This window comes from Oncorhynchus masou, chromosome 12 (genome assembly GCF_036934945.1).
Source record: "Oncorhynchus masou masou isolate Uvic2021 chromosome 12, UVic_Omas_1.1, whole genome shotgun sequence".
Classification (NCBI taxonomy): Eukaryota; Metazoa; Chordata; class Actinopteri; order Salmoniformes; family Salmonidae; genus Oncorhynchus; species Oncorhynchus masou.
The window spans coordinates 72,011,561-72,039,091 of record NC_088223.1 but is presented as its reverse complement, the minus strand read 5'-3'; the positions used below and the strand labels follow the sequence as shown (position 1 = coordinate 72,039,091).

Below are 27,531 nucleotides of genomic sequence, written 5' to 3'. Positions count from 1 at the left end.
ATATAAGCTTATGGCTATTTTCTACTCTTGAGCTATGGTATCTAGAGGTATGATATACTGTAGAAGGAAATATGGCCAATATTCCCTTCCTGTTTCCTTTTCACCTGTGGCTTCACTCCTGACATTTTCTGGAGCAGCTTTCTGCCGTTCTCACTCAGGTTGGTGATTGGGGCAAGGCGAGGACTGCGGTGGAATGGTAAGTACTCCACAGCAGGCGAAGCAACAATGACAGAGACAGGGCTTGGAGGTGTCGGAGGCTTTGGGACATCCTTTTGGGAGGGACGGGCCACAGCAGAGGGCAGGGCTTGTAGGGCTTCAGCCAGGGTCCGGGGTGCTGAGGTCACAAGAGGAGAGAGGCCAGACACAGGACCAGAGACTTTCCCTGGGCTCTGTAAGACCAGAAACAACAAACAAACTGTTAGGACAGTGCTATGTTATACAAAATCTGTAGATATACTGTATGACTAATCTATAAATACATTAGATACATGACAACACTCAATAAGTAAGATTCATTTACAAAGCTCTGGACATAGTTATTTTTTTCAGGCTTGAGGAGCCTGCTCTCAGCTATTCTGGTCTGCATTTCTGCCATGCTCTCTACCATTTCGGCCATCTCTCCAGTGCATTTCTTGAAGGCCACTTTCAACCTTTCCAAGTCATTCAGCAAACTGTCCAGGTTTACTGCCTCAAGATCACTTTCACTGCATTTTCTCTTCATCACTTGGATCAGTGCCCTCACTTCCTCGCCCATCCTCCCTTTGTCTTCCCTATTCACATCTTCATCCCTCAGTCTTTCCTCCTTCCTCCTCCCCATCCACTTCTCAATCCAGGCTCTGAAGCATCCCTCATTCTTCTGCCTCTCTTGGTTGATGTCCTGACCGTCGTTGACCTTGTTCAGGCCTTCCTCCAGGTCGAGCTCTATGGAAGCCAGTTTTTTTAATCCTCCTCAGGCTCTCCTCGTTGGTGTTGGTCCACTGGGTCTTCTTGTCCAGTTGCTCCCTGCAGGGCCGGACAGTAGGGACCAACTCCATCAGGTGTTTCGTCTTCATGGCACTCACAGAGGCAGGGAGAAGGATGTTGGGCTTGGCCACAATTATCTGTACAGACAAAGGGTCAAATCATTGAGATGTAACACACACTAGTGATACATTGACTCATAAGCAGCAGTCCCGCGGTTATATCCACAGGGCGGCGGGTTTAGGGTCATGAAATATTATGTGGGTGGCGGTCGGGTTAAATAAAGAGAAAACAATACATGAAAAAATTCCATAAATGTATCATTCTTGTGTAATTTCTATCTATAGGCTATTTAGCATTTGTGCGTAAACCTAAGCTTTAGGGCCTAATTTGGCGCGTGCCAAATAGACTAGACACCAATCACCAAACACTTTTGGGAAAGGGCAGAAAAAGTTACTGTTGATCCACTGACGCAAAAAGGACAATGTCAGAGTTTAATTCAATAAGAGGAAATCTACGAAATGGAGAGTTGAAAATAAAGAAGGGATGGCCAGAAAAGGAATGTTTGGAAAAGATTTGATGAAGTATTCAAAGAGGACGATGGCAGTGTCTCTATTATGTGTGATGATTGTGAGGCACTATACACATTCGACAGTCACAAGAGGGGGATTCAAATAGGCCTATGGCACATCAAGGGAACAAACTGTTCAGATGAGTTAAATGGAAACTGTAATCTGGACACTGACTGTAGATCTTTAATTAACCTCTCACAGTCTTAATATTAACTCCTGCAGAATTAAGCCTTTATTGCAGTAAAATGATAGGATACAACAAATGTAGACTATATTTTGACTCGGGAACAGGAGTGGAGAAATATGATTTCTTTCAGCATCTTGAGAGAATGCGATTGTGCAGTTAGGGACTGCTTTATCAGCCTCCTAAAAGCTGATAGTAGTTTCCCTTTTTATCTTGAGTTTTTGCATTTTCTTCTTGCTCCGCGAAAGAATCAAAGATGACGGAGAACTTTACCGATGTCAACTACATTGAAGAATTCATTCTACTATTTATAACATTATTCCGGTGAGCAAGGGTTTATTTAGTCTTCTATCTAATTATAGACAAGTTGACTAACAAATAGCCTGCCAAAATGTTGGAAATGATAAGCAGAAACATATCCATATTAGCCACAACAAAATCCTGCACCCCATGACTAAAAAAATTGTTCCGCCTTCTCTGATGGTGTTCTATATTTGCGGACTAGGGTCAGGTTTTCACTTTTTCACATATGGTTGGGCGGTTGCGGATGGGTTATTAGCAATTGCGGGTGGGCTTGGTTGAACAAACAGCTGACCTGCGCACCACTAACACACAAATGTAAGAGAATACATCATTGCCATTATCACACTGTGTCAGAGAGCTAGTTGGTCATAGTCCATTCTCCACATTCAGTCAAAGAGTTACTCAAATACATGGTGCAGAACATACCAGAAAGTCTGAATCATCCAAGGAGTGGAGAGACAGATTGTCGTCCTCTACCATTTCCCTCACTTCAAACTTTGTCACCTTTCCATCCTCCTTATCCTTCACTATCAGCGGTGGTGTCCTCCTTTCATGATCCTCATCAGACTGTGTATCAGAGTCAGTTAGTCTGAGACTATTCTCTTCACAGTCATATCACTCAACACATCTATGGTGTACAACTCTCTTACCTCAGATTCACAGTCAGTGAAGGAGTAGATAGAGATGTCATCAGAGTTGGAGGATGAGATCACCCCATCATAATTTCTCTCCATCAGCCGAGTCACCCTTCCAGACTGAGGAGACAGACAAAGGCATGTACTTAGGGCAGCCATGGAATTCACTGGCATTGACTGCCAAGAAAATGTTGAATATTTAGGCAATCCAACATACTTGTACAAGTAGTGAGTAATTCATGGGTAATTGAAAATGCAAATGTATTGAAATGCAATAAATGCAACTCCCATAACATTAGGGATGGGACTAAAGACCTTCCATACTGTAGGATTCTTTAGCATTTCCAATGAAGGATTGTCAATTCAACCAAGCCAACCAAAATTGCCATATGAATCAACAGATTGATCTCTATGGGAACAGCAGAGATGTCTGACCTGGCTGAGAGGCTCTGGATTCATGTCCCGTCCATCCCCAGATGTCTGTTCCTGCCCACAGCTCTCAATGATTGGCTGTGAACAGTAAAAACTATTTTGCTCATTTTGGCCTTGAAATAAATTATGTAGCTATCAATAAATCATTTAAGTAGCTACTGTTATGTGGTTGATTTGAATGTGACTTACAGGCCTTTTGTGGATCTGAGGGGTCTGCGCTGAAGTAGACTGCCAAGAGAGCATTCAATTTCAAATGAGTTTGATGGGGAGGGATATCTGCAGTTGCTTTTATTGTGATAACTGCAGTTTGTACATGGAGCATAAGTAATGTTTATGTGTAATTGTTTTCAGGTCGGATTTGACTTACAGGCCTTGGTCTTCTGTGCACCTTACCGGTTGGCCACATCACAGAATCAGGGAGTTCACCCTCACTGGATTCAACTGTCAACACAACACTCAATATAAAATGTGATAACAAAGACAGAACACAAAATAAATAAATAGGTATTTACCACATAAGGGCGGCGCCTTAAAGCTCTTTTGATTCTCTCATCACTACGATCCATCTTGCTTTCTGAGGGATACATTTTCATCAATTGATTGGTACAAAACATATCCTAACACACACACACAGACAAATGGCACGCAATTCCCTATATAGTGCACTTATTTTGATCTGAGCCCACTGGGCAGGGTGCCATTTGGGAACTCCCCTGTCACGTAGAGTAGGCCAGAAGGCTAAACTGGATAACCTAACCTCTATCAAAATAAAAAGATGGCGGAACCGCAAAAGTTCTTCTGTGCAAAGGTGTTTATTTACAAGTGATTCCGGGACAAAAAAACAACAGTACTGCCATCAACGTCTACCTTATGGGACAGCTTAAAAACAATGCTGCCCCATCCACAGCTCAATCCAAACTGCCTTTTCATGACTGACAGAGAGGCTCCTTTTGTAGGGCTAGCCCCTCCCCTCAGAACAATTAACCCTAATTAATTAATCAATTAACAATACAAACCTACATTTTCCATGAACTAAACATACTAAAGGATATACATTGCATCACGGTTTTAAACAATATCACAACATAATATTTACAACATTACATCACTACTGACAATATCTTTCAATATGCCCATATGCATTAATGAGCCATTTGGGACAGGCACTATAAAGCCAACCCAATTCACAAAGCTCGGGTCCTTTTCCAGCATACCCGGAAGCTACAGAGATGGAGAGAGAGGAACAGAACAAACAAACAATGCGCTCATCCACAACGTTGTTAAGTATAATAATTATTGTATCTCTCAAATATGAACATTGACAAGTGTGAAATGCATGCACCAAGACAGAAGTTAATTTGTGTGTCGACCCACATTGTTACCTTATCTTATAATGGCGCAGGGAGGAGTGATGAATATGTGTGTGCGTTAAAGAACCAAATGCTGCCCGCGGCCAGTGACGGACTTCTGCGTCACATCCCCAAAGAATGTAAGAGCCTACCAGACATTCTAAACTCCAAATCACCTTGTGCAGTGCGAACGGGTCTAACCAACCGTTTCCAATCGTAGTATTCTCTGCACAGCGTCAGCTAGGGCAGACTATGCGGCAAAAGATTAGCTGAAACAACCTGATTGAAGAAAGAGATTGTACTGTTGATATCAAAACTGAACGCAGTTCATGTAGCGAATTGACGCTTGTTTACATCACAATGGGTCACGGTTTTATGGCCGCGCATAATACGTCACAAGAAAGGCGTGTAAGGGACCGGACTGGTGTTATCTTCCCCCTGGTTGTAATTTATAACTGTCAAATCAAATCTATGTCGCTATCTATCTCAAATGGCTGTTGAGGACTCTTTGATAATCACATTTGAGGCACATGTCAGCAGGTGGCAGTGTCTTCAAATGCAGAAGTTGATCCCCTGTGCAACAGTTGAGCAACTTTGATGTTGTAACATTTAGGGGTTAGCAAGCCTGCCATCCTATTTCTCCAATTCATCTTCTTATAAACGGATTTTAAACCTAACCACACTGCTGATCTAATGGCCCAACCTTAAATTAAGACCAAAACGCGTATTTTGGTTTTCATACATTTTTACGATATAGCCAATTTGTACTTTGTGGTTGTGTTATCTAGTGGGAATCTCTAGCTAGTGTTATATAAATATTCATACACATGGCTCATATATTATACAGCGCTAAGCTAATCTGCCTGACTCAAGTCATTTCTTGTACCCCTGCTAAAACAGGAACCAGGACACATACCCAGCAATAAACTAACCCCTCAGCTCTGTTGTCTCAGCTCTGTTGTTTCAGGACCCCTCTGATCTCCGGTCTCACTGTCCCCTGACACACACATACCCAGCAATAAACTACCCCCCTCAGCTCTCTGTTGTTTCAAGACCCCTCTGATCTCCGGTCTCACTGTCCCCTGACACACACATACCCAGCAATAAACTACCCCCCTCAGCTCTCTGTTGTTTCAAGACCCCTCTGATCTCCGGTCTCACTGTCCCCTGACACACACATACCCAGCAATAAACTACCCCCCTCAGCTCTCTGTTGTTTCAAGACCCCTCTGATCTCCGGTCTCCCTGTACCCTGACACACACATACCCAGCAATAAACTACCCCCCTCAGCTCTCTGTTGTTTCAAGACCCCTCTGATCTCCGGTCTCCCTGTACCCTGACACACACATACCCAGCAATAAACTACCCCCTCAGCTCTCTGTTGTTTCAAGACCCCTCTGATCTCCGGTCTCCCTGTACCCTGACACACACATACCCAGCAATAAACTACCCCCCTCAGCTCTCTGTTGTTTCAAGACCCCTCTGATCTCCGGTCTCCCTGTACCCTGACACACACATACCCAGCAATAAACTACCCCCCTCAGCTCTCTGTTGTTTCAAGACCCCTCTGATCTCCGGTCTCCCTGTACCCTGACACACACATACCCAGCAATAAACTACCCCCCTCAGCTCTCTGTTGTTTCACGACCCCATTTGCTCCCTTATCTCATGACTCCGGGACACACACGGACATTCCATCGCACGAACACACACACCTAGCCATAACGGGACACACAAACATCTTCTTGCATAAACACACACACACACACACTCCACTCCCCTTTCTACTGGGCAGGAGCCAGGATGGGACGACTTCACGGGGCACCAATAAGGCTCCTGCACAGGCTCGGTCAGGACCCGCCTCCAACCTTCACCAACCAGTCAGAAGACAGAACTACAAGAATCAACCTACGTCATTCTATGTACAAAATCTGTTGCACACTCTGTTTAGGGATCCTTGTCAGCTGCCTCCTTCTGAGCCATATGACTAGGTCCGTGCACGTTTAATTAGAGGACAAGATATCTTTTACATAATAAACTGCCTTTTTGCTATACTTGATTCCACTCTGTCCAGCGTCTTGATTTGGTCTCTCTCTCCGGTAGCTAATCATCAACAAAACTTGGTAGCAGAGGATGGTTTAAACATCTAAATTCGATCTATGACAAGTTGATGTGAGGGGAGACAAATCATTGGGTGCAAACCAGACGGAAGAGTGACCTGTCGCCAGGAGACATCGGCCATTCAACTTGCCTCAGGAAACTGATCACAGAGCTCGACATAATAGGTAAGCAGAGCCTGTTAAATCAAAAATCTGCATATTGTATTTTAGTCAATTGCCAAATTTTGATCAGTAGTACTGGGCGTGACTATGAATTGCTGTTAAATTACTTTTAAAAATTAAGGCATGGTTAAAAGATATCTTGCATTAATAGATGAACCGAATCTGCATATAAAATATCCTATTGATACGTTGTGTACTATCGAATAGGTCTTGTAGAGGTGCGGTTAGATTGATTGAATCTGCATGTAAAATGTCCTATTGATACGTTGTGTACTATCGAATAGGTCTTGTAGAGGAGTGGTTAGATTGCTGCATGTAAAATGTCCTATTGATACGTTGTGTACTATCGAATAGGTCCTGTAGAGGACTTAAATTGTGTAAGAGTTGAGGTCAAGTAGATGTAGTAAATGTAAGTTTGGCGTTCCACGAGACAGTGATCGGGGAGGATGTGACCATTGGACATTAAAATATAACATTGGGTTCAGTGGCATATCGTGGTTATTTGGCTTAAGTCAGAGAGAACGTTTGTTGGGGAATAACACTGAATACATAAATGGTGTAATCAGATCTGGCAGTAACAAACACCTGAGACAGGAAGAAGAAAGATTTGGCATAACCCACAGATTTGGATCTGTGTACAGGCCCCAGTCTCAAGGTCTGGTAGAACTCCAAACCAAACGTTGAAAGCTAAGATAGCTAAAGCATGTGCAGGTTCGAAGTTGACATGGGTTGATGGCCATGATGGCCATGAGAGCCTCACCAGGAGCAGGCACGCATCTCTCTCCTCATGAGATAATGACTGGAAGAGTCATGCCTGGTCCACTAAGGGAGGGAGGTCATATGCCCGCTCTTGATGTACAACAAATTGTAATGTCTGATTATGTGAAAAAACTGACGGTTCTCTCTGCAGCACTCTCTACCCAGGTTCACAAGGTCCAGGAGGGGGAGCTACCAGGAGACACGCCACCACTGAAGGTAAAAGTTGGTGACTGGGTGAGGGTTAAAGTCCACAAGAGAATGTGGTTGGAACCCAGGTGGACTGGACCGTACGAAGTGAAGGAGGTTACTTCACACTCAGTCCAGGTCAAAGGTAAATCAGGCGCACCTTGGCACCACCTTACACATTGCACCCCAGCCCCAACTCCTTCCAGAACACTGACTGAAGTCAGAGCTGATTTGAACAGCCTAAATTTGGTACCAAATGGAGACACTCCTGACTCAGGTGATGGAGCATCAAACTCCACCTCCCCTGAGAAAGGAACCTCGCCCAGTTAAAGGGACATCTCTCTCTCCTTGTGCGAGGCTAGGACTATCTGGGCCCTTGTTTGTGATCCTGCAAATTGCTTACAGTGGGACGCAGTCTACCCAGTAGTCTCCGCCATAGCGGAAAAACCAAAATCATAGCTAAAAAAAACTAAATGTGGTCGATGAAAGAAGGGAGTGGTGTTCTAACCAAGTGCTGAGAAATAAGGTAGATTTATTTTGTTCTTTTAATTAATTTACACAAGTACTTCCCGGATATTGATTTTGGTTTGATTGTTCAGATAACACCATTGAAATTAAACAGGAGGTTAAGGTATACTAACATTAGAATCTGTTTTCATTATGGGGAACAATGAAAGGCCCGCAGAATGGACTGCAGGCTGAGTTTTTATGTTAAAGGGACAGTATACATTTATCACAGGTGTGTGTGTGTCTAATGGATGGGTATTTAAGGAGTATTTTGGGGAGAAAATTTGGAGAAACACGAATAAAAACATGAAACATCAAGAGATTTAAAACAAACGATGTGAAGGGATTATCAGAATTATTGGGTGTCGTTGTAGTAGTACAAGTTTGTGTTAAGGGGATTTCCCTGTTCCCAGTGACAAGGTATTTTAAAGGTGTACACTCACATATGCTGGTATGAGTTTTAATTAAAACAAGTAAATAACGTATTGGGAATAGAGTCGTAATTAAAATGCTAAATCAAAGACGAGACAGTTACTCAGATCAAAATGAATTATAAATAAAAACGAAGAGACAATTACGATTTATGCCCATCGAAATGTTTTTATGAAATTAGCGAATTAAGAGATATTGGTTGGGGTGGTAAATTATAATTCCGGATTTGAACAGATGTGATAAATTAGGTTTGGTTTATCGAACAACAATTATTTACAATTCATTGAAAGTCGTTACGGATTGAGCCAAGGTTGAGCGCTTGTTGATGACATCACTCGCGAGGCACTGTTGTCGCCACGGACTGGGGGTAACGGAGAAAATTGTTTGTGTCTTTTAGAAGGAAAATGCGTGCATTATTGTTTTGTCACTTTTCAGAAGGTGATAAAAAAGTCCAAATACCTACTTGTTTGATTCCTATGAGACTGGTTATTCTAGGAGTTGATTCAACTTAATTAAGCATTAGTTCTGGTGTGTTTAAGTAGGATTCTTCATACCGGGACGGATGGAAGTTATCTAAAGTATGTGAGTTGAAGGAGTCAAGGAAAAAACGCGTTTATATTTGTATTAAATATCTGGGATTAGGATTTCTTACACTGAGAAATGTACGACATTTGCGGCAGAGGGGAAGAAGTAATACAATAACGTTATCGGTTAATTGTATCTAAGGATGGCATGTTCATTTAAGTAATTATATACATTGACGTTGTTTAAAATTTATGATTAATGATTTGAGTTAAAGGGGAATCATCATTAGGTTTAGTTTATAGTTCACTTTTGAGTTTATGAATCGGAATTAGCATAGTGAATGCTAGTTAGGAGTGTTGTGTTCTTCTGGGAATATTGATGTTTAGGTGTCTCAATTTTAGATGTTTCCTGGGATTATAATCTTGGGGAGAATGAGGCCATAAACGACCAAATTAAAACAGGTCTGCAAGTATATACACCTAAAACCATTGTTAGGACTATTTGTTTTAGTGCAAAGGTATTTTAGAGAGGCACGCTCACAATATGGAACTTTATGAGTTTTTAGTTTATGAGTTTTAATTATACAAGTGAATTTTTATTTTATGACCTATTGATCTTATCGTGACTGTCTTCTGAGGTCTGATCAGCCTCAGGGGAGAGTCATTTGTATAATGAATGTGGTCATATTGAGTTACTAGTTTTAAGGTAAATTCATTATAATGGAGTTTTGGTTGGGGGGGTTAGAATTATTGTTTGAACCGCAAATGAGAAAGTGGTTCAGGATTCTGTTTTACAACATTAGCTGTTAAGTTTTTGAATGGGCTATTAATGATTTGGTATTGTAACAGAGAAAAAGTCATATTTATCATTGCGAATAAATAGGGGAAGATAGATTAAGCCAATAGGGCAGGGAAATACATAGAAAATAAGTTGCGGTTTTTAGGGGTAATACATTACTGTAGATAAGGTATTCCACACTTTGCAACACATATTAAATTAATGTTATTGTCAGATAGGAGAGCGCTTGTTAGTGTAGGAAGGATTGTGATATGGTTAGCATTTATTAGACGTTGTTTGATTATTATACGTTTTTAAATACTATTACATTTAACAGGAATATAGGACATCTCTGATTTAGGATTATTGTTAGGATTAAGATAGATTGACTAAGGAAAAGTAAGGACTTTAGAGAAAAGCCGCTCATAGACATGTTTTTTCTAAAATCAATGATTGTAGACAAAGTCAAACAGTTAGAAGCTTAGTGGAATTTGAGAGATATGAGAGAAAAGGGTTATCGGGAATATATATATTTAAGAAAATATATAAGTAGCACAGATAGTTCTTAAAAATAGATAAGAAACTTGACAGAGTATTGTTACAGGATTGACATGAATGGACGCCCAAGGGAGAATTGGACATGTGGAACATTTAAAAGGGGCTCCTACATGATGATGTCAGACATTAGGATAATTTACAAATCTTGCCCAAATCATTGTTTAAGAGTAGGCATGGTTGTTACCTGGTAACAACCAGGTAACAAAGGGGGGGATGGGTAAATTGTGTTCTAGAATAGGATGTGACCTACGGGATAATTAACAACAACAAAAAAAATTATTAGCTAACAATCAGAACAAATGAGAAACTGTTTGTTAACCTGTATGTCCAAGATTTTATACACTACAGGTGAATTACAGATGAAGTCACTCAATCCAGTCCCTGAGGCCTTTTGGGGGGACCATACCAAAGACTCCTGGTGACAGCTAGCTGAAAGAGCTACCCGGATTCATATTGCACTGCGGGAGGGTAAGACACATGACACTGTCGAACAATAACAGAGTTCGAGAGGAGAACTGAAATTAATAGAATTCTGGGGGCCATCTCTCGAATGAAAAATCTTCACTTCTATGAACAACAACAGTGAGGAAAGGACAGGTAAGGTTGTCCTTTCCTCACTGTTGTTGTTCATAGAAGTGAAGATGTGTCTGGCTCTTGCTAAGTGATGTGTTCTCGGAGAGGGTGGGGCTTCACATGGAAGCTGTTCGTCTGAGCTGTCTTATCGTGGGTGACATGTTCCTGATAAGCACGTCCTACTTCAGTATGCGGAGAGTGGTAATTTGACCCATGGTTTAGACAATGAGGATTTTGTTCCAAAATAAGCATAAGAGATCCCTAGATCTGGGTAGACTGGAAGTTAGAGTAGAGGTTGGGAAGGATCTCTCAATCGAGTTTTATGTAGACCAAAATGGAGTCTCTAACTACATGGCAGTCTGGGACACTGAGCCATTATGGGATATATCGGTGCAGGTTCCCATATTGATCGTGGACACAGGTCATAGCTCATTTGGAGAGAGAGGGCTATATGAATCCACTCACTCAGTATGGAAGGACAAAGTATACATTGATAACATTGGGGTTCCACGGACGTGGACTGGATTAATTATATTTATTATAATCAACAGCGCTTTAACAATTATACCAGAGATGCTATTAAATGTTTTGCAGAACAGACTGAAGCAACCAGCCTGGATGGCTTGGCAGAATAGAATTGCATTAGATTTGTTAATGGCTGAAAAGGGAGAAGTATGCGTGATTATCAGGACCATGTTTGTGCTTACATCCCAAATAACACAGCTTGGAGAAGAGGGTATCCTTATAGCATAGGGGATTCCACAAAGGTGGATAGGTTTTCCATGATATGGGGAAAACCTGGGAGCACTGTTGAACTCTGTAAAGGTGATGAAATCCTACTAACCATCAAAACTATTAAGCTCTCTGATGCAGGCACTTACACCCTCGGACCACAAAGGACCGGGACAGACACGATGGGTGTGTTTTCTATTAAGGTGCTGCCAAAAATAGAGGTCCCAGACGAACCAGGGCCAGACACACTCCTCTACCACCCCTGGACCGAACCTGCCACCGCTGTGTTAAAAATCCCATTCAGGTAATTAATGTTAGCACTGAGACTGGCGTTGATGGTAGGGACAATTTGTGGCCGTCTTATATGAGGTGTACAGCTAAGACCCTGAAAAGAAAGGACTGCATGAGTTACATGAAACATTGGTCATGCTAGACCTGTTTTGGCTACGCACCCATTTGCTATAGGAGAAGGAGAGGGGTGGCTGTGTATTCTGAGAGGTTTTTACCAGGTTCAGCCCAATTCAACTCTCTGTTCCTCTTTGAGCCTTGTGTTTCCTACAGTACCTCCTCATCGGGCCCCTTGGGGTGTTAAGGCATATGGGGGCAATTACAGTTGCATCACGGGTACAGGTAATGGCATTGATTATGGGAGATAGTCTGAAGCTGATTGCAGTAGTAACATACCATTAATGCCACTTGGCCAGTTGCAGGCCTAAACCAAACTAGTGGTCTGGCTGATGTGTGGTGGATCTGTGGACCAAAAAGAGTGCTGAGACCCATTCTTAGAGGAGACTGGCAAGGTACGTGTGCTCTGACCAGTTTGATAATTCCACTGACCATTGTTAATGTTACTGCTGAGCAGCTGTTGGGTTCTGTATCCAGGGGACCTGAAAACATTCCATCCCATGGGAGACATAGACGTAGTGCTCCATGGACAGAGGATGTAGTTGACATACACACTAACCTGTTGGGAGTGCTAGTGGGGGTTCCTCATGAGTTTCAGGCCCTGGGTAGGAATGATGGACTCTTACTATCTATTATAGGTCCAGCCATAGTGGATGCAAGACAGGCTGCAAGGATTAATTATATCTACTATAATCAACAGCGTTTTGTGAATTACTCCCGTGATGCACTCACTGGTCTGTCTGAACAGCTTGAGGCCACATCTGTGGTTGCCAAACAGAATAGACTTGCTTTGGATATGCTTCTTGCCAGTCAGAGAGGCATCTGCAAGATGTTCGGTGAACAATGTTGCACGTATATTCCTAATAACACCAGTCCAGATGGTAGTATATCTAAGGTCCTTAGTGGGCTTGATGCACTATCTACTGAGATGAGGACCATGGCGGGGGTGGAGGAGTCTGGACTGTTCTCTTGGTTGGGAGCCTGGTTTGGTAAGTACACTAGTGTTGTGGTTACTGAATTTCTGACCCTAATTCTTGTATTTTTGTTATTGATGTGTTGTGCTGCTTGCGTCATACCGTATTTTAAGAAGTCTGTTACAGATGTGGTGAAGGCTTCAGGCATGATGCCTTTGCTTGATGCTCCAGTTGGAGATGCTGATACTGAAGCATGCTTTCAGGGGAGGATGAGATTGACTGAGGAGGACCCATGGTATGCTGTGGGCGAACCAAGTAGCTGCAGGTTTTGAATCCTCAATCTGCTGGTGGTGCACAGTTAACAAAAATGTAGATCGTATTAACTACATTCATTTTAATGTCCAAAAACTAAGCAATTGGACTCAGCAAGGATTCGAAGCCGTGCATGGTCAACTGGCAGCAACATCTTTGATGGCTTTCCAAAATAGGATTGCTGTTGACATGTTATTGGCTGAACGTGGTGGGGTTTGTGCTATGTTTGGTGAGCAGTGTTGCACTTTTATTCCCAATAACACAGCGGCTGATGGCAGTTTGACTGTGGCCCTGGAGGGACTTCGAACTCTTAATGGGAAAATGAAATACCATTCAGGTGTTGACACCTCTATGTGGGATTCCTGGATGGATGCTTTTGGTAAATATAAAACACTGATCTCCTCTATCCTAGTGTCCATTGCTGTTTTTGTAGCTATCCTAGCCCTTTGCGGCTGTTGTTGCATTCCCTGTGCCTGCACATTGGCCACTAGAGTGATCACCACTGCCATCACCCCACTGCCCAGTGATCAGACCCACATGTACCCCTTTTAGCGGCTGATGACCCCGATGAGGCGTTTCCATCTTTTGAGGAACCCCTCTTCCTGTCTATCCCTCTTGGCCACTCCAGGTGTAGCACTTGGAGTGGACTCCTTTTGGTCCTTGCTTATTTACCTCGCATAGCTCCATACAAGGGGGCTTCTTGTTTTCGTTATAGCCTCTTTCTCCTTTCTGCAATAGTTTTCACGTCTTAGTAAACGTGAAGAGGGGGACTAAATTTTTTTTGGTTCATACCAAATTGATTGGTTGCTTCATGTTTTGGTTCTATTGTTCACGTCTAGTAGACGTGAAGAGGGGGATTTGTTATATAAATATTCATACACATGGCTCATATATTATACAGCGCTAAGCTAATCTGCCTGACTCAAGTCATTTCTTGTACCCCTGCTAAAACAGGAACCAGGACACATACCCAGCAATAAACTACCCCCTCAGCTCTGTTGTCTCAGCTCTGTTGTTTCAGGACCCCTCTGATCTCTGGTCTCACTGTCCCCTGACACACACATACCCAGCAATAAACTACCCCCCTCAGCTCTGTTGTCTCAGCTCTGTTGTTTCAAGACCCCTCTGATCTCCGGTCTCCCTGTACCCTGACACACACATACCCAGCAATAAACTACCCCCCTCAGCTCTCTGTTGTTTCAAGACCCCTCTGATCTCCGGTCTCACTGTCCCCTGACACACACATACCCAGCAATAATCTACCCCCTCAGCTCTCTGTTGTTTCAAGACCCCTCTGATCTCCGGTCTCACTGTCCCCTCCGACACACACATACCCAGCAATAAACTACCCCCTCAGCTCTCTGTTGTTTCAAGACCCCTCTGATCTCCGGTCTCACTGTCCCCTGACACACACATACCCAGCAATAAACTACCCCCCTCAGCTCTCTGTTGTTTCACGACCCCCCTGATCTCCGGTCTCCCTGTACCCTGACACACACATACCCAGCAATAATCTACCCCCCTCAGCTCTCTGTTGTTTCACGACCCCTCTGATCTCCGGTCTCCCTGTACCCTGACACACACATACCCAGCAATAAACTACCCCCCTCAGCTCTCTGTTGTTTCAAGACCCCTCTGATCTCCGGTCTCACTGTCCCCTGACACACACATACCCAGCAATAATCTACCCCCCTCAGCTCTCTGTTGTTTCACGACCCCATTTGCTCCCTTATCTCACGACTCCGGGACACACACGGACATTCCATCGCACGAACACACACACCTAGCCATAACGGGACACACAAACATCTTCTTGCATAAACACACACACACACACACTCCACTCCCCTTTCTACTGGGCAGGAGCCAGGATGGGACGACTTCACGGGGCACCAATAAGGCTCCTGCACAGGCTCGGTCAGGACCCGCCTCCAACCTTCACCAACCAGTCAGAAGACAGAACTACAAGAATCAACCTACGTCATTCTATGTACAAAATCTGTTGCACACTCTGTTTAGGGATCCTTGTCAGCTGCCTCCTTCTGAGCCATATGACTAGGTCCGTGCACGCTTAATTAGAGGACAAGATATCTTTTACATAATAAACTGCCTTTTTGCTATACTTGATTCCACTCTGTCCAGCGTCTTGATTTGGTCTCTCTCTCCGGTAGCTAATCATCAACACTAGCTAGTTATCTACCCTCTGGCGTTCCGTAATATTGCAGAAAAAGTTGATTGATAATCCAAGTACAAGTTTGAAAAATATGTACTGGGCATCAAAATGATCCCCCGAATAGTTTTAAAAGATATGGTTCAGAGGTTCAAGAGTTTTACTCCTGAGTTCAGGCTGGGATTGTTTCCGTCATTTACATTTACATTTAAGTCATTTGGCAGACGCATTATAGAAGTCATTATAGTATAATTAGTTTACTGTCACTAACGTTACATATTTCGGTTTATCAGAGGATGTCTTCAGTCTTGGAACGACTGAAGTACTAAAACACTTGAGCGTCTCTCTTGATCATAGGTCCTGGCAGAGTTGTGCAGACTCAGGACAACTGAGCTTTGGAGGAATACGCAGATTTAAAGAGGAGTCCGTAATTTGCTTTCAAATGATCATGATCTTTTCCTCAAAGAAGTTCATGAATTTATTACAGCTGAAGTGAAAGCCATCCTCACTTGAGGAATGCTGCTTTTTAGTTAGCTTTGCGACAGTATCAAAGATACATTTCGGATTGTTCTTATTTTCCTCAATTAAATTGGAAAAATAGGATGATCGAGCAGCAGTGAGGGCTGGGTCACTGTCTTCCACCACAAGACAGTGACCCAGCTACTCCTCAGTATTGGGGTTCTGGGCCTCTCTGGTGGCATTGAGAAGAGTGTGAGCACTGTTTGGTTTCTGCTGCTCTCTATCAGCACAGGGGTGTTGTACAGCATACTGGGTCTGCTACTGTTTGGTGGAGGGGTTCATGCCAGCATCCCTCTCCCGTATGTGTATGGCCACAGTGCACCCCCGTATGGTTAAGGGCTTTCTTTTCGGGGCCACTCTACACATGTTAGCCCTGACCTGGCTGTTTCTGTTCATCATAAAACTTTTGGTCCCACACACTGTCTTCCTTTGCAATGTCATCGCCATCATCGCAGGGGAGATCTGTATCCTTATTCCAACCTCATTGCGGTTCAAAAGAAATGCGATACGCTCCTCTGCAGTATGTCACAGCTTTATAAGTGTGCTTAGTAGTGTAGTTAAGTGTTATTAGGTTATAGGTGTTGTATATGAGTCCTGTTGCTAAACATTATGGTATGTTTGTTTAGAAAATCTTGCATCACTGCTTCACACATTCTCCTTAACTTGCACTGGTGAAACAGACGGAAAGGGCTGGCTCTCACTTCTGGACATGTCCGATGCCAGGGCATCAGTGCTGGACAAGAAGATGCCTTTCAGGCTGCTGAGGAACATTGGTGTCCTGTATGGTCCCTGCATCAATAGAGGTGAGAAGGAAGATGGTCCACCCACCGTGAGTACTGAGAAAGCACCAGAACCACCATTTATCAGACAAGACAAGAGGTCATTAAATAACATTTGCTGTGTGCAAGCCAGAGCACATGATGTACTACAGTATAATGAGGTGCAGTTATAATAGATGATCCTCAGCTGTAATTGAATACTTTACAATAGGCACCTGGTGGTCCCCCATGATTAGATAGATAATCACTGGTATAGAGAAGCTCTCTGAAATCTGTCTACGTTCTCGTTGATTGCAGAATCATTCCAACACCAGGCTCCTGCCCAGATCAAGCCTACGCTCCAGTGTCCTCAACCTCCAACCTGCAGGCTACCGAGACCACACCAAAGACATTTGAAGGCTGGGCCCACTCCTACTATACACAGGGGAGCCCTGTTCAGCTCTCAGGTTATTACGGACACAACCATGGGGGCATGAGGCCAAGTCACGGACATGGTCACAAGCATGGACACAGCTGCAGCCACAGTCATGGACATAGTCACAAATACAGCTTTGGCCATGGACTCAGTCATGGGCATGTATCTGCCTCTCAAACCAGCAGTCACTGGGCTCAGTGGCTCAACATCCACATTTTCAACATTCCCACCTCAGTCCACTGTCTGTCTGTCAGTGTCCCCCAGAGTTTCACAGTACACATGCGGAGTCACTAACAGAATCTGTGACGGTTCATCTGTCCGGGGTGTCCTCGGATGGGGCCACAGTGTCTCCTGACCCCTCCTGTCTCAGCCTCCAGTATTTATGCTGCAGTAGTTTATGTGTCGGGGGCTGGGGTCAGTTTGTTATATCTGGAGTACTTCTCCTGTCCAATTCGGTGTCCTGTGTGAATCTAAGTGTGCGTTCTCTAATTCTCTCCTTCTCTCTCTCGGAGGACCTGAGCCCTTGGACCATGCCCCAGTTCTACCTGACATGATGACTCCTTGCTGTCCCCAGTCCACCTGGCTGTGCTGCTGCTCCAGTTTCAACTGTTCTGCCTTATTATTATTCGACCATGCTGGTCATTTATGAACATTTGAACATCTTGGCCATGTTCTGTTATAATCTCTACCCGGCACAGCCAGAAGAGGACTGGCCACCCCACATAGCCTGGTTCCTCTCTAGGTTTCTTCCTAGGTTTTGGCCTTTCTAGGGAGTTTTTCCTAACCACCGTGCTGCTACACCTGCATTGCTTGCTGTTTGGGGTTTTAGGCTGGGTTTCTGTACAGCACTTTGAGATATCAGCTGATGTACGAAGGGCTATATAAATACATTTGATTTGATTTGATTTGAAATTTGATCTAGGAGCACCTGTGTCTTCACTGACAGATTGATGACTTCAATCAGTAACACCAAAACTCGCTATAGCTCGATTGAAATTCAAAGGCAATGTTCTCAAAGATTGGAAATGACCTTTACATTTCAAGTGCGCTATTTTCAGCAATCACAATCCTTGTAAAAACGTCAACTCATGGTATAACTAATAACGTTTAAAAAAATGATGTCAGTGTGGTTATAAGCCGCTATAGCTCTGAACTTCAGCGATACAGATTTAATCGAGTCCATTGTTTTCATTCAATGTGTTTTCTGTCTCATGCTATACAGTGAGATGTATTATGCTTGGACAAGTGGTTTGAGGCAGTACTTGAAGGTCCACTTTTTCTTCACGGATGTTTTTGGTTTGAATACACCAGCAGGCTCTGAATGTTCAAGGTCAAATCAATGCAAGAAAGCTTTGATTGTCAGTTGATTGTAAGACCTCCTTTTGGCATTTGTGTTTTATACTTTGTGTTTTTTTTACCCATACAGTAGACAAATCTCTTGGTACTCTTGATTTATACAACCTAGATTAAAACAAAGTTTTTCAAAACCCTTAGTAAATGGACCAACCAGACCCTCAAGACTGCCATGGGCAAGTCCCTTGATTGGTATCAGGAAGGGTGGGAGAACAACCTGAAGGTAATTCTCTTTGCACACAACAGCAGCATCCAGGGAGAGTATGGACGGGAGCCGCAGCTGTTGACTGAGGTAAACAATGCAATTGTATATACAATTATTGCATATACTGTAGTCTTTCAAAATTGGGATTTACTTAGTGTTTGTATATTGCTATTTTTGCATAACGTACTTTCAGATCACTGAAACCCCACCTGATGTGGTGGAAGTTGTCGAACCAGATCAGAACGCCTTTGAGTACTACCTTCAGGCACAGACTGAGAAGGACGTGGAGGTTTTTGGCCAGGTAAAAATGATTGTCCGCTGTTAATTTATTTTCTGTCCCTCCAAGAGATATGTAAGAAATGTATTTTTAATATGAAATATAATTGCATGTATTCCTGTCATCAATCAAGGTGAGACAGAACATGGACAAGGCGCAGGAGAAACAGAAGGAGAGCTACCGGAGTGTTTACGTCTCTGTCTCCTACCCTGTTCCGTTTAACTCTGCTCCTGTTCTCCAGGAGCTAGGGGTCCTGCTCAACACCCAGACGTGGATCCACCTGATGTTCTCAATTACCAACCACCCTCCAACTTTTCATTACATCATCTACAGCTACTGTTGTCATGTTATCATTATCTGCTAAGAAAGTTCTTGCTCTCTCATACTGGCCCTCTTCACTTCCCTTTGGCCAAAGAAGACCTAAGACCCCAATGCCAGACACTGCCATGCGGCCGGTGCAGTCCTACGGATGAGACTGAGCACACAGAGGTCCTATCTCTCTGTGGTCACTTTACATCTCATGGCACTTATGACATGAGTAGGGGTGTTGACCCTGCATCTCCTGGCTATATTTCCAAGCCTGATAACTACACTCTATGTAAATCCAACCCATTATCATACGCTACCCTAGTAGGCTGTATGGGAACCAATATAATTATTGGGTCATTTTTATTTTTTAAACAATGGTGCATGTCTCAAAATATAACAATGAGACCAATATCAATATGTGTATTTTGCTGTGTGTTGGAGGAGTAAGCAATACTCAAAATCTCTGCAAGTATGTGTGTGTGTTGTAGTAGTAGTTGGCCATTATTTCTTCGAACATCTAAGTTTGGGCAGCAGCCACTGGAGAAACCTGTCAATCAAACACAACAGGAGAATAAATAGTAGTTTGCCATTAAACATCAGATAGCTGCTCTTTCTCTGCTGCCTCATTCCATTTCTATAATTCTCTACCTCATTCTATTTCTATAAATCTCTCAAATTCCCTTGTTATGTTCCCCTCTTCTATTTCCTCACCTCTTCCTCAGACTCTTCTTTTCCTCTTTCTTGTCCTCCTTACTTTCTCCAACATTTTCCACCTGCTGCATCTTACTAGCCTTCACTTTCTTCACTTGCTTTTTTCCCTTGGTCTTTTTCCTTTTGACCTTCCCTTCCTGAATATTTTGGACAAGGAGATAAAGTAATATAAGCTTATGGCTATTTTCTACTCTTGAGCTATGGGATCTAGAGGTATGATATACTGTAGAAGGAAATATGGCCAATATTCCCTTCCTGTTTCCTTTTCACCTGTGGCGTCACTCCTGACATTTTCTGGAGCAGCTTCCTGCCGTTCTCACTCAGGTTGGTGATTGGGGCCAGGCGAGGGCTGCGGTGGTATGGTAAGTACTCCACAGCAGGCGAAGCAACAATGACAGAGACAGGGCTTGGAGGTGTCGGAGGCTTTGGGACATCCTTTTGGGAGGGACGGGCCACAGCAGAGGGCAGGGCTTGTAGGGCTTCAGCCAGGGTCCGGGGTGCTGAGGTCACAAGAGGAGAGAGGCCAGACACAGGACCAGAGACTTTCCCTGGGCTCTGTAAGACCAGAAACAACAAACAAACTGTTAGGACAGTGCTATGTTATACAAAATCTGTAGATATACTGTATGACTAATCTATAAATACATTAGATACATGACTACACTCAATAAGTAAGATTCATTTACAAAGCTCTGGACATGGTTATTTTTTTCAGGCTTGAGGAGCCTGCTCTCAGCTATTCTGGTCTGCATTTCTGCCATGCTCTCTACCATTTCGGCCATCTCTCCAGTGCATTTCTTGAAGGCCACTTTCAACCTTTCCAAGTCATTCAGCAAACTGTCCAGGTTTACTGCCTCAAGATCACTTTCACTGCACTTTCTCTTCATCACTTGGATCAGTGCCCTCACTTCCTCGCCCATCCTCCCTTTGTCTTCCCTATTCACATCTTCATCCCTCAGTCTTTCCTCTTTCCTCCTCCCCATCCACTTCTCAATCCAGGCTCTGAAGCATCCCTCATTCTTCTGCCTCTCTTGGTTGATGTCCTGACCGTCGTTGACCTTGTTCAGGCCTTCCTCCAGGTCGAGCTCTATGGAGGCCAGTTTTTTTTTAATCCTCCTCAGGCTCTCCTCGTTGGTGTTGGTCCACTGGGTCTTCTTGTCCAGCTGCTCCCTGCAGGGCCGGACAGTAGGGACCAACTCCATCAGGTGTTTCGTCTTCATGGCACTCACAGAGGCAGGGAGAAGGATGTTGGGCTTGGCCACAATAATCTGTACAGACAAAGGGTCAAATCATTGAGATGTAACACACACTAGTGATACATTGACTCATAAGCAGCAGTCCCGCGGTTATATCCACAGGGCGGCGGGTTTAGGGTCATGAAATATTATGTGGGTGGCGGTCGGGTTAAATAAAGAGAAAACAATACATGAAAAAATTCCATAAATGTATCATTCTTGTGTAATTTCTATCTATAGGCTATTTAGCATTTGTGCGTAAACCTAAGCTTTAGGGCCTAATTTGGCGCGTGCCAAATAGACTAATTCAATAAGAGGAAATCTACGAAATGGAGAGTTGAAAATAAAGAAGGGATGGCCAGAAAAGGAATGTTTGGAAAAGATTTGATGAAGTATTCAAAGAGGACGGTGGCAGTGTCTCTATTATGTGTGATGATTGTGAGGCACTATACAAATTCGACAGTCACAAGAGGGGGATTCAAATAGGCCTATGGCACATCAAGGGAACAAACTGTTCAGATGAGTTAAATGGAAACTGTAATCTGGACACTGACTGTAGATCTTTAATTAACCTCTCACAGTCTTAATATTAACTCCTGCAGAATTAAGCCTTTATTGCAGTAAAATGATAGGATACAACAAATGTAGACTATATTTTGACTCGGGAACAGGAGTGGAGAAATATGATTTCTTTCAGCATCTTGAGAGAATGCGATTGTGCAGTTAGGGACTGCTTTATCAGCCTCCTAAAAGCTGATAGTAGTTTCCCTTTTTATCTTGAGTTTTTGCATTTTCTTCTTGCTCCGCGAAAGAATCAAAGATGACGGAGAACTTTACCGATGTCAACTACATTGAAGAATTCATTCTACTATTTATAACATTATTCCGGTGAGCAAGGGTTTATTTAGTCTTCTATCTAATTATAGACAAGTTGACTAACAAATAGCTGGCCAAAATGTTGGAAATGATAAGCAGAAACATATCCATATTAGCCACAACAAAATCCTGCACCCCCTGGCTAAAAACATTGTTCCGGCTTCTCTGATGGTGTTCTATATTTGCGGACTAGGGTCAGGTTTTCACTTTTTCACGTATGGTTGGGCGGTTGCGGATGGGTTATTAGCAATTGCGGGTGGGCTTGGTTGAACAAACAGCTGACCTGCGCACCACTAACACACAAATGTAAGAGAATACATCATTGCCATTATCACACTGTGTCAGAGAGCTAGTTGGTCATAGTCCATTCTCCACATTCAGTCAAAGAGTTACTCAAATACATGGTGCAGAACATACCAGAAAGTCTGAATCATCCAAGGAGTGGAGAGACAGATTGTCGTCCTCTACCATTTCCCTCACTTCAAACTTTGTCACCTTTCCATCCTCCTTATCCTTCACTATCAGCGGTGGTGTCCTCCTTTCATGATCCTCATCAGACTGTGTATCAGAGTCAGTTAGTCTGAGACTATTCTCTTCACAGTCATATCACTCAACACATCTATGGTGTACAACTCTCTTACCTCAGATTCACAGTCAGTGAAGGAGTAGATAGAGATGTCATCAGAGTTGGAGGATGAGATCACCCCATCATAATTTCTCTCCATCAGCCGAGTCACCCTTCCAGACTGAGGAGACAGACAAAGGCATGTACTTAGGGCAGCCATGGAATTCACTGGCATTGACTGCCAAGAAAATGTTGAATATTTAGGCAATCCAACATACTTGTACAAGTAGTGAGTAATTCATGGGTAATTGAAAATGCAAATGTATTGAAATGCAATAAATGCAACTCCCATAACATTAGGGATGGGACTAAAGACCTTCCATACTGTAGGATTCTTTAGCATTTCCAATGAAGGATTGTCAATTCAACCAAGCCAACCAAAATTGCCATATGAATCAACAGATTGATCTCTATGGGAACAGCAGAGATGTCTGACCTGGCTGAGAGGCTCTGGATTCATGTCCCGTCCATCCCCAGATGTCTGTTCCTGCCCACAGCTCTCAATGATTGGCTGTGAACAGTAAAAACTATTTTGCTCATTTTGGCCTTGAAATAAATTATGTAGCTATCAATAAATCATTTAAGTAGCTACTGTTATGTGGTTGATTTGAATGTGACTTACAGGCCTTTTGTGGATCTGAGGGGTCTGCGCTGAAGTAGACTGCCAAGAGAGCATTCAATTTCAAATGAGTTTGATGGGGAGGGATATCTGCAGTTGCTTTTATTGTGATAACTGCAGTTTGTACATGGAGCATAAGTAATGTTTATGTGTAATTGTTTTCAGGTCGGATTTGACTTACAGGCCTTGGTCTTCTGTGCACCTTACCGGTTGGCCACATCACAGAATCAGGGGAGTTCACCCTCACTGGATCCAACTGTCAACACAACACTCAATATAAAATGTGATAACAAAGACAGAACACAAAATAAATAAATAGGTATTTACCACATAAGGGCGGCGCCTTAAAGCTCTTTTGATTCTCTCATCACTACGATCCATCTTGCTTTCTGAGGGATACATTTTCATCAATTGATTGGTACAAAACATATCCTAACACACACACACACAGACAAATGGCACGCAATTCCCTATATAGTGCACTTAATTTGACTTGTGCACTTATTTTGATCTGAGCCCACTGGGCACAGGTCAAATGTACTACACTACAGGGTGCCATTTGGGACCTCCCCAAAGAATGTAAGAGCCTACCAGACATTCTAAACTCCAAATCACCTTGTGCAGTGCGAACGGGTCTAACCAACCGTTTCCAATCGTAGTATTCTCTGCACAGCGTCAGCTAGGGCAGACTATGCGGCAAAAGATTAGCTGAAACAACCTGATTGAAGAAAGAGATTGTACTGTTGATATCAAAGCTGAACGCAGTTCATGTAGCGAATTGATGCTTGTTTACGTCACAATAGGTCACCGTTTTATGGCCGCGCATAATACGTCACAAGAAAGGCGTGTAAGGGACCGGACTGGTGTTATCTTCCCCCTGGTTGTAATTTATAACTGTCAAATCAAATCTATGTCGCTATCTATCTCAAATGGCTGTTGAGGACTCTTTGATAATCACATTTGAGGCACATGTCAGTAGGTGGCAGTGTCTTCAAATGCAGTAGGTGATGATCTGTGCAACTTTGAGGTTGTGATAATTGAAATGCGGAAGTCCAGTACATTTGTTTTGGCTGAGCAAGCTTGTTCGCATATTTCAACAATTCATCTTCTTAAAATCGGATTTTAAACTTATTCATACTGCTAACCCAATGCCACAACCTTAAAATAATACCAAAAAGCTTATTTTTTTCATACATTTTTACGACATAGCCAATATTACTTTGTGGCTGTTTTATCTAATGGGAACCGCTCGCTCGCAAGCTATACTCTGGCTAAAGGCTACTGCAATTTTGTATAAAAGTTGATTGATTATCCAAGTACTATTTTGAAAAATATGCACTGGGCATCAAAATGATCTCCCGAATAGTTTTAAAAGATATGGTTCAGAGGTTCAAGAGTTTTACTCCTGAGTTCATGCTTACGAGTGGGATTGTTTCTGTCATTATAGTATCATTTGGTTTGTTTACTGTCACTACATTTTGCGGTTTATCAGAGGATGTCTTCAGTCTTGGAACGACAGTTTTTGGCAATGGTCATGGTAAGTTCGCTCGGAGGGGCTGAGTGAATCAACAATCATATGCTCGGTAGCTACTTTGAATGGGATTGTTGTAACGTTAGCTAGCGTCCTAAAACGTATAGCTAACGTAACCGACGGTGCAAGTAGACTACAGCAGCAAGCTACAACACATCACGGCATGTTTATATCTGTCAACTCTATTATGTATGTTTTAAACATTTTCCTCTTCCTTTCCAGTGCACACGCTCATCACATACTCCTTCCACCACAAGTCAGTGACCCAGCTACTCCTCAGTATTGGGGTTCTGGGGCCCCTCTGTGGTGGCATTGAGAAGAGTGTGGGCACTGTTCGGTTCCTCTTCATGTTTCTTCTGCTCTCTATCAGCACAGGGGTGTTGTACAGCATACTGGGTCTGCTACTGTTTGGTGCATCTGCCCAGAACCAGGTGGAGGGGTTCATTCCAGTATCCCTCTCCCTTATGGGTATGGCCACAGTGCACTCCCGTATGGTTAAGGGCTTTCTTTTCGGGGTCACTGTACCCATGTTAGCCCTGCCCTGGCTGTTTCTGTTCATCATAACACTTTTGGTCCCACACACTGTCTTCCTTTGCAATGTCATCGCCATCATCGCAGGGGAGATCTGTATCCTTATTCCAACCTCATTGCGGTTCAAAATAAATGTGACACGCTCCTCTACAGTATCTCACAGCTTTATAAGTGTGCTTAGTAGTGTAGTTAAGTGTTATTAGGTTATAGGTGTTGTATATGAGTCCTGCTGCTAAACATTATGGCATATTTGTTTAGAAAAATCTTGCATCACTGCTTCACACATTCTCCTTAACTTGCACTGGTGAAACAGACGGAAAGGGCTGGCTCTCACTTCTGGACATGTCCGATGCCAGGGCATCAGTGCTGGACAAGAAGATGCCTTTCAGGCTGCTGAGGAACATTGGTGTCCTGTATGTCCCTGCATCAATAGAGGCGAGAAGGAAGACGGTCCACCCACCGTGAGTACTGAGAAAGCACCAGAACCACCATTTATCAGACAAGACAAGAGGTCATTAAATAACATTTGCTGTGTGCAAGCCAGAGCACATGATGTATTACAGTATAATGAGGTGCAGTTATAATAGATGATCCCCAGCTGTAATTGAATACTTTACAATAGGCACCTAGTGGTCCCCCATGATTAGATAGAGAATCACTGGTATAGAGAAGCTCTCTGAAATCTGTACGTTCTCGTTGATTGTAGAATCATTCCAACACCAGGCTCCTACCCAGTCCAAGTCTACGCTCCAGTGTCCTCAACCTCCAACCTGCAGGCTACCGAGACCACACCAAAGACATTTGAAGGCTGGGCCCACTCCTACTATACACAGGGGAGCCCTGTTCAGCTCTCAGGTTATTACGGACACAACCATGGATATGGCATCAAGGATAGCTTTGGGCCAAGTCACGGACATGGTCATAAACATGGACACAGCTGCAGCCACAGCCAAGGTCATGGACATAGTCATGAACACAGCTTTGGCCATGGACTCAGTCATGGGCATGCATCTGCCTCTCAAACCAGCAGTCACTGGGCTCCAGTGGCTCAACATCCACATTCTCAACATTCCCACCTCAGTCCACTGTCTGTGTCTGTCAGTGTCCCCCAGAGTTTCACAGCAAACATGCCGGAGTCACTAACAGAATCTGTGACGGTTCATCCAGGAGCACCTGTGTCTTCACTGACAGATTGATGACTTCAATCAGTAACACCAAAACTTGCTATAGCTCAATTGAAATTCAAAGGCAATGTTCTCAAAGATTGGAAATGACCTTTACATTTCATGTGCTCTATTTTCAACAATCCTTGTAAAAACGTCAACTCATGGTATAACTAATAACGTTTAAAAAAAATGATGTTAGTGTGGTTATAAGCCGCTATAGCTCTGAACTTCGGCGATACAGATTTAATCGAGCCCATAGTTTTCATTCGATGTGTTTTCTGTCTCATGTTATACATTGAGATGTAATATGCTTGGACAAGTGGTTTGAGGCAGTACTTGAAGGTCCACTTTTTCTTCACGGATGTTTTTGGTTTGAATACACAAGCAGGCTCTGAATGTTCAAGGTCAAATCAATGCAAGAAAGCTTTGATTGTCAGTTGATTGTAAGACCTCCTTTTGGCTTGTGTGTTTTGTACTTTGTGTTTTTTTTACCCATACAGTAGACAAATCTCTTGGTACTCTTGATTTATACAACCTAGATTAAAACACATTTTTTCAAAACCCTTAGTAAATAATAACTGTTTTTACTTCAAACGGGTAGGATATTTTAATCACCCTTAACTACACTGAACAACAATATAAACGCAACATGTAAAGTGTTGGTCCCATGTTTCATGAGCTGAAATCAATCATTTCAGAAATTTTCCAAACGTACAAAAAGCTTATTTCACAAATTTGATTAAATCCCTGTTATTGGGCATTTCTCCTTTGCCAAGATAATCCACCCACCTGACAGGTGTGGCATATCAAGA

The 27,531-nt window shown here is 43.1% G+C and overlaps 2 protein-coding genes and 1 long non-coding RNA gene across 7 annotated transcripts; 2 read left to right on the top strand and 1 right to left on the bottom strand.

Moving 5' to 3' along the window:
* Window positions 1-4,287: 4,287 nt before the first annotated feature.
* LOC135550790 (uncharacterized) lies at window positions 4,288-14,661 on the top strand. Of its 5 annotated transcripts, none has more exons than XR_010457151.1 (3): window positions 4,288-4,365; window positions 4,489-6,721; window positions 7,629-14,661. It is a non-coding gene; the product is annotated as an uncharacterized LOC135550790 (long non-coding RNA). The 5 variants fall into 5 exon arrangements; XR_010457150.1 differs by having other exon boundaries at window positions 4,288-4,370; XR_010457152.1 differs by having other exon boundaries at window positions 4,288-6,721; window positions 7,629-13,381; window positions 13,664-14,661.
* Window positions 14,662-20,132: 5,471 nt separating this feature from the next.
* Window positions 20,133-24,317, bottom strand: LOC135549397 (uncharacterized). The gene is made up of 9 exons (XM_064979375.1): window positions 24,285-24,317; window positions 23,673-23,747; window positions 23,495-23,533; window positions 23,309-23,383; window positions 22,889-22,993; window positions 22,665-22,805; window positions 20,907-21,404; window positions 20,407-20,691; window positions 20,133-20,273 (listed from the first exon to the last, which is right to left on the bottom strand). Exons 1-9 carry the CDS (start codon window positions 24,315-24,317, stop codon window positions 20,133-20,135), a joined length of 1,392 nt encoding a protein of 463 aa, XP_064835447.1.
* Window positions 24,318-24,518: 201 nt separating this feature from the next.
* Window positions 24,519-27,389, top strand: LOC135550787 (rhomboid domain-containing protein 2-like). Its single transcript, XM_064981901.1, has 4 exons — window positions 24,519-25,028; window positions 25,245-25,649; window positions 25,867-26,014; window positions 26,260-27,389. The coding sequence occupies exons 1-4, from the start codon at window positions 24,842-24,844 to the stop codon at window positions 26,747-26,749; spliced, it is 1,230 nt and encodes a 409-aa protein (XP_064837973.1). The 5' UTR covers window positions 24,519-24,841; the 3' UTR covers window positions 26,750-27,389.
* The last annotated feature ends 142 nt before the right edge of the window (window positions 27,390-27,531 follow it).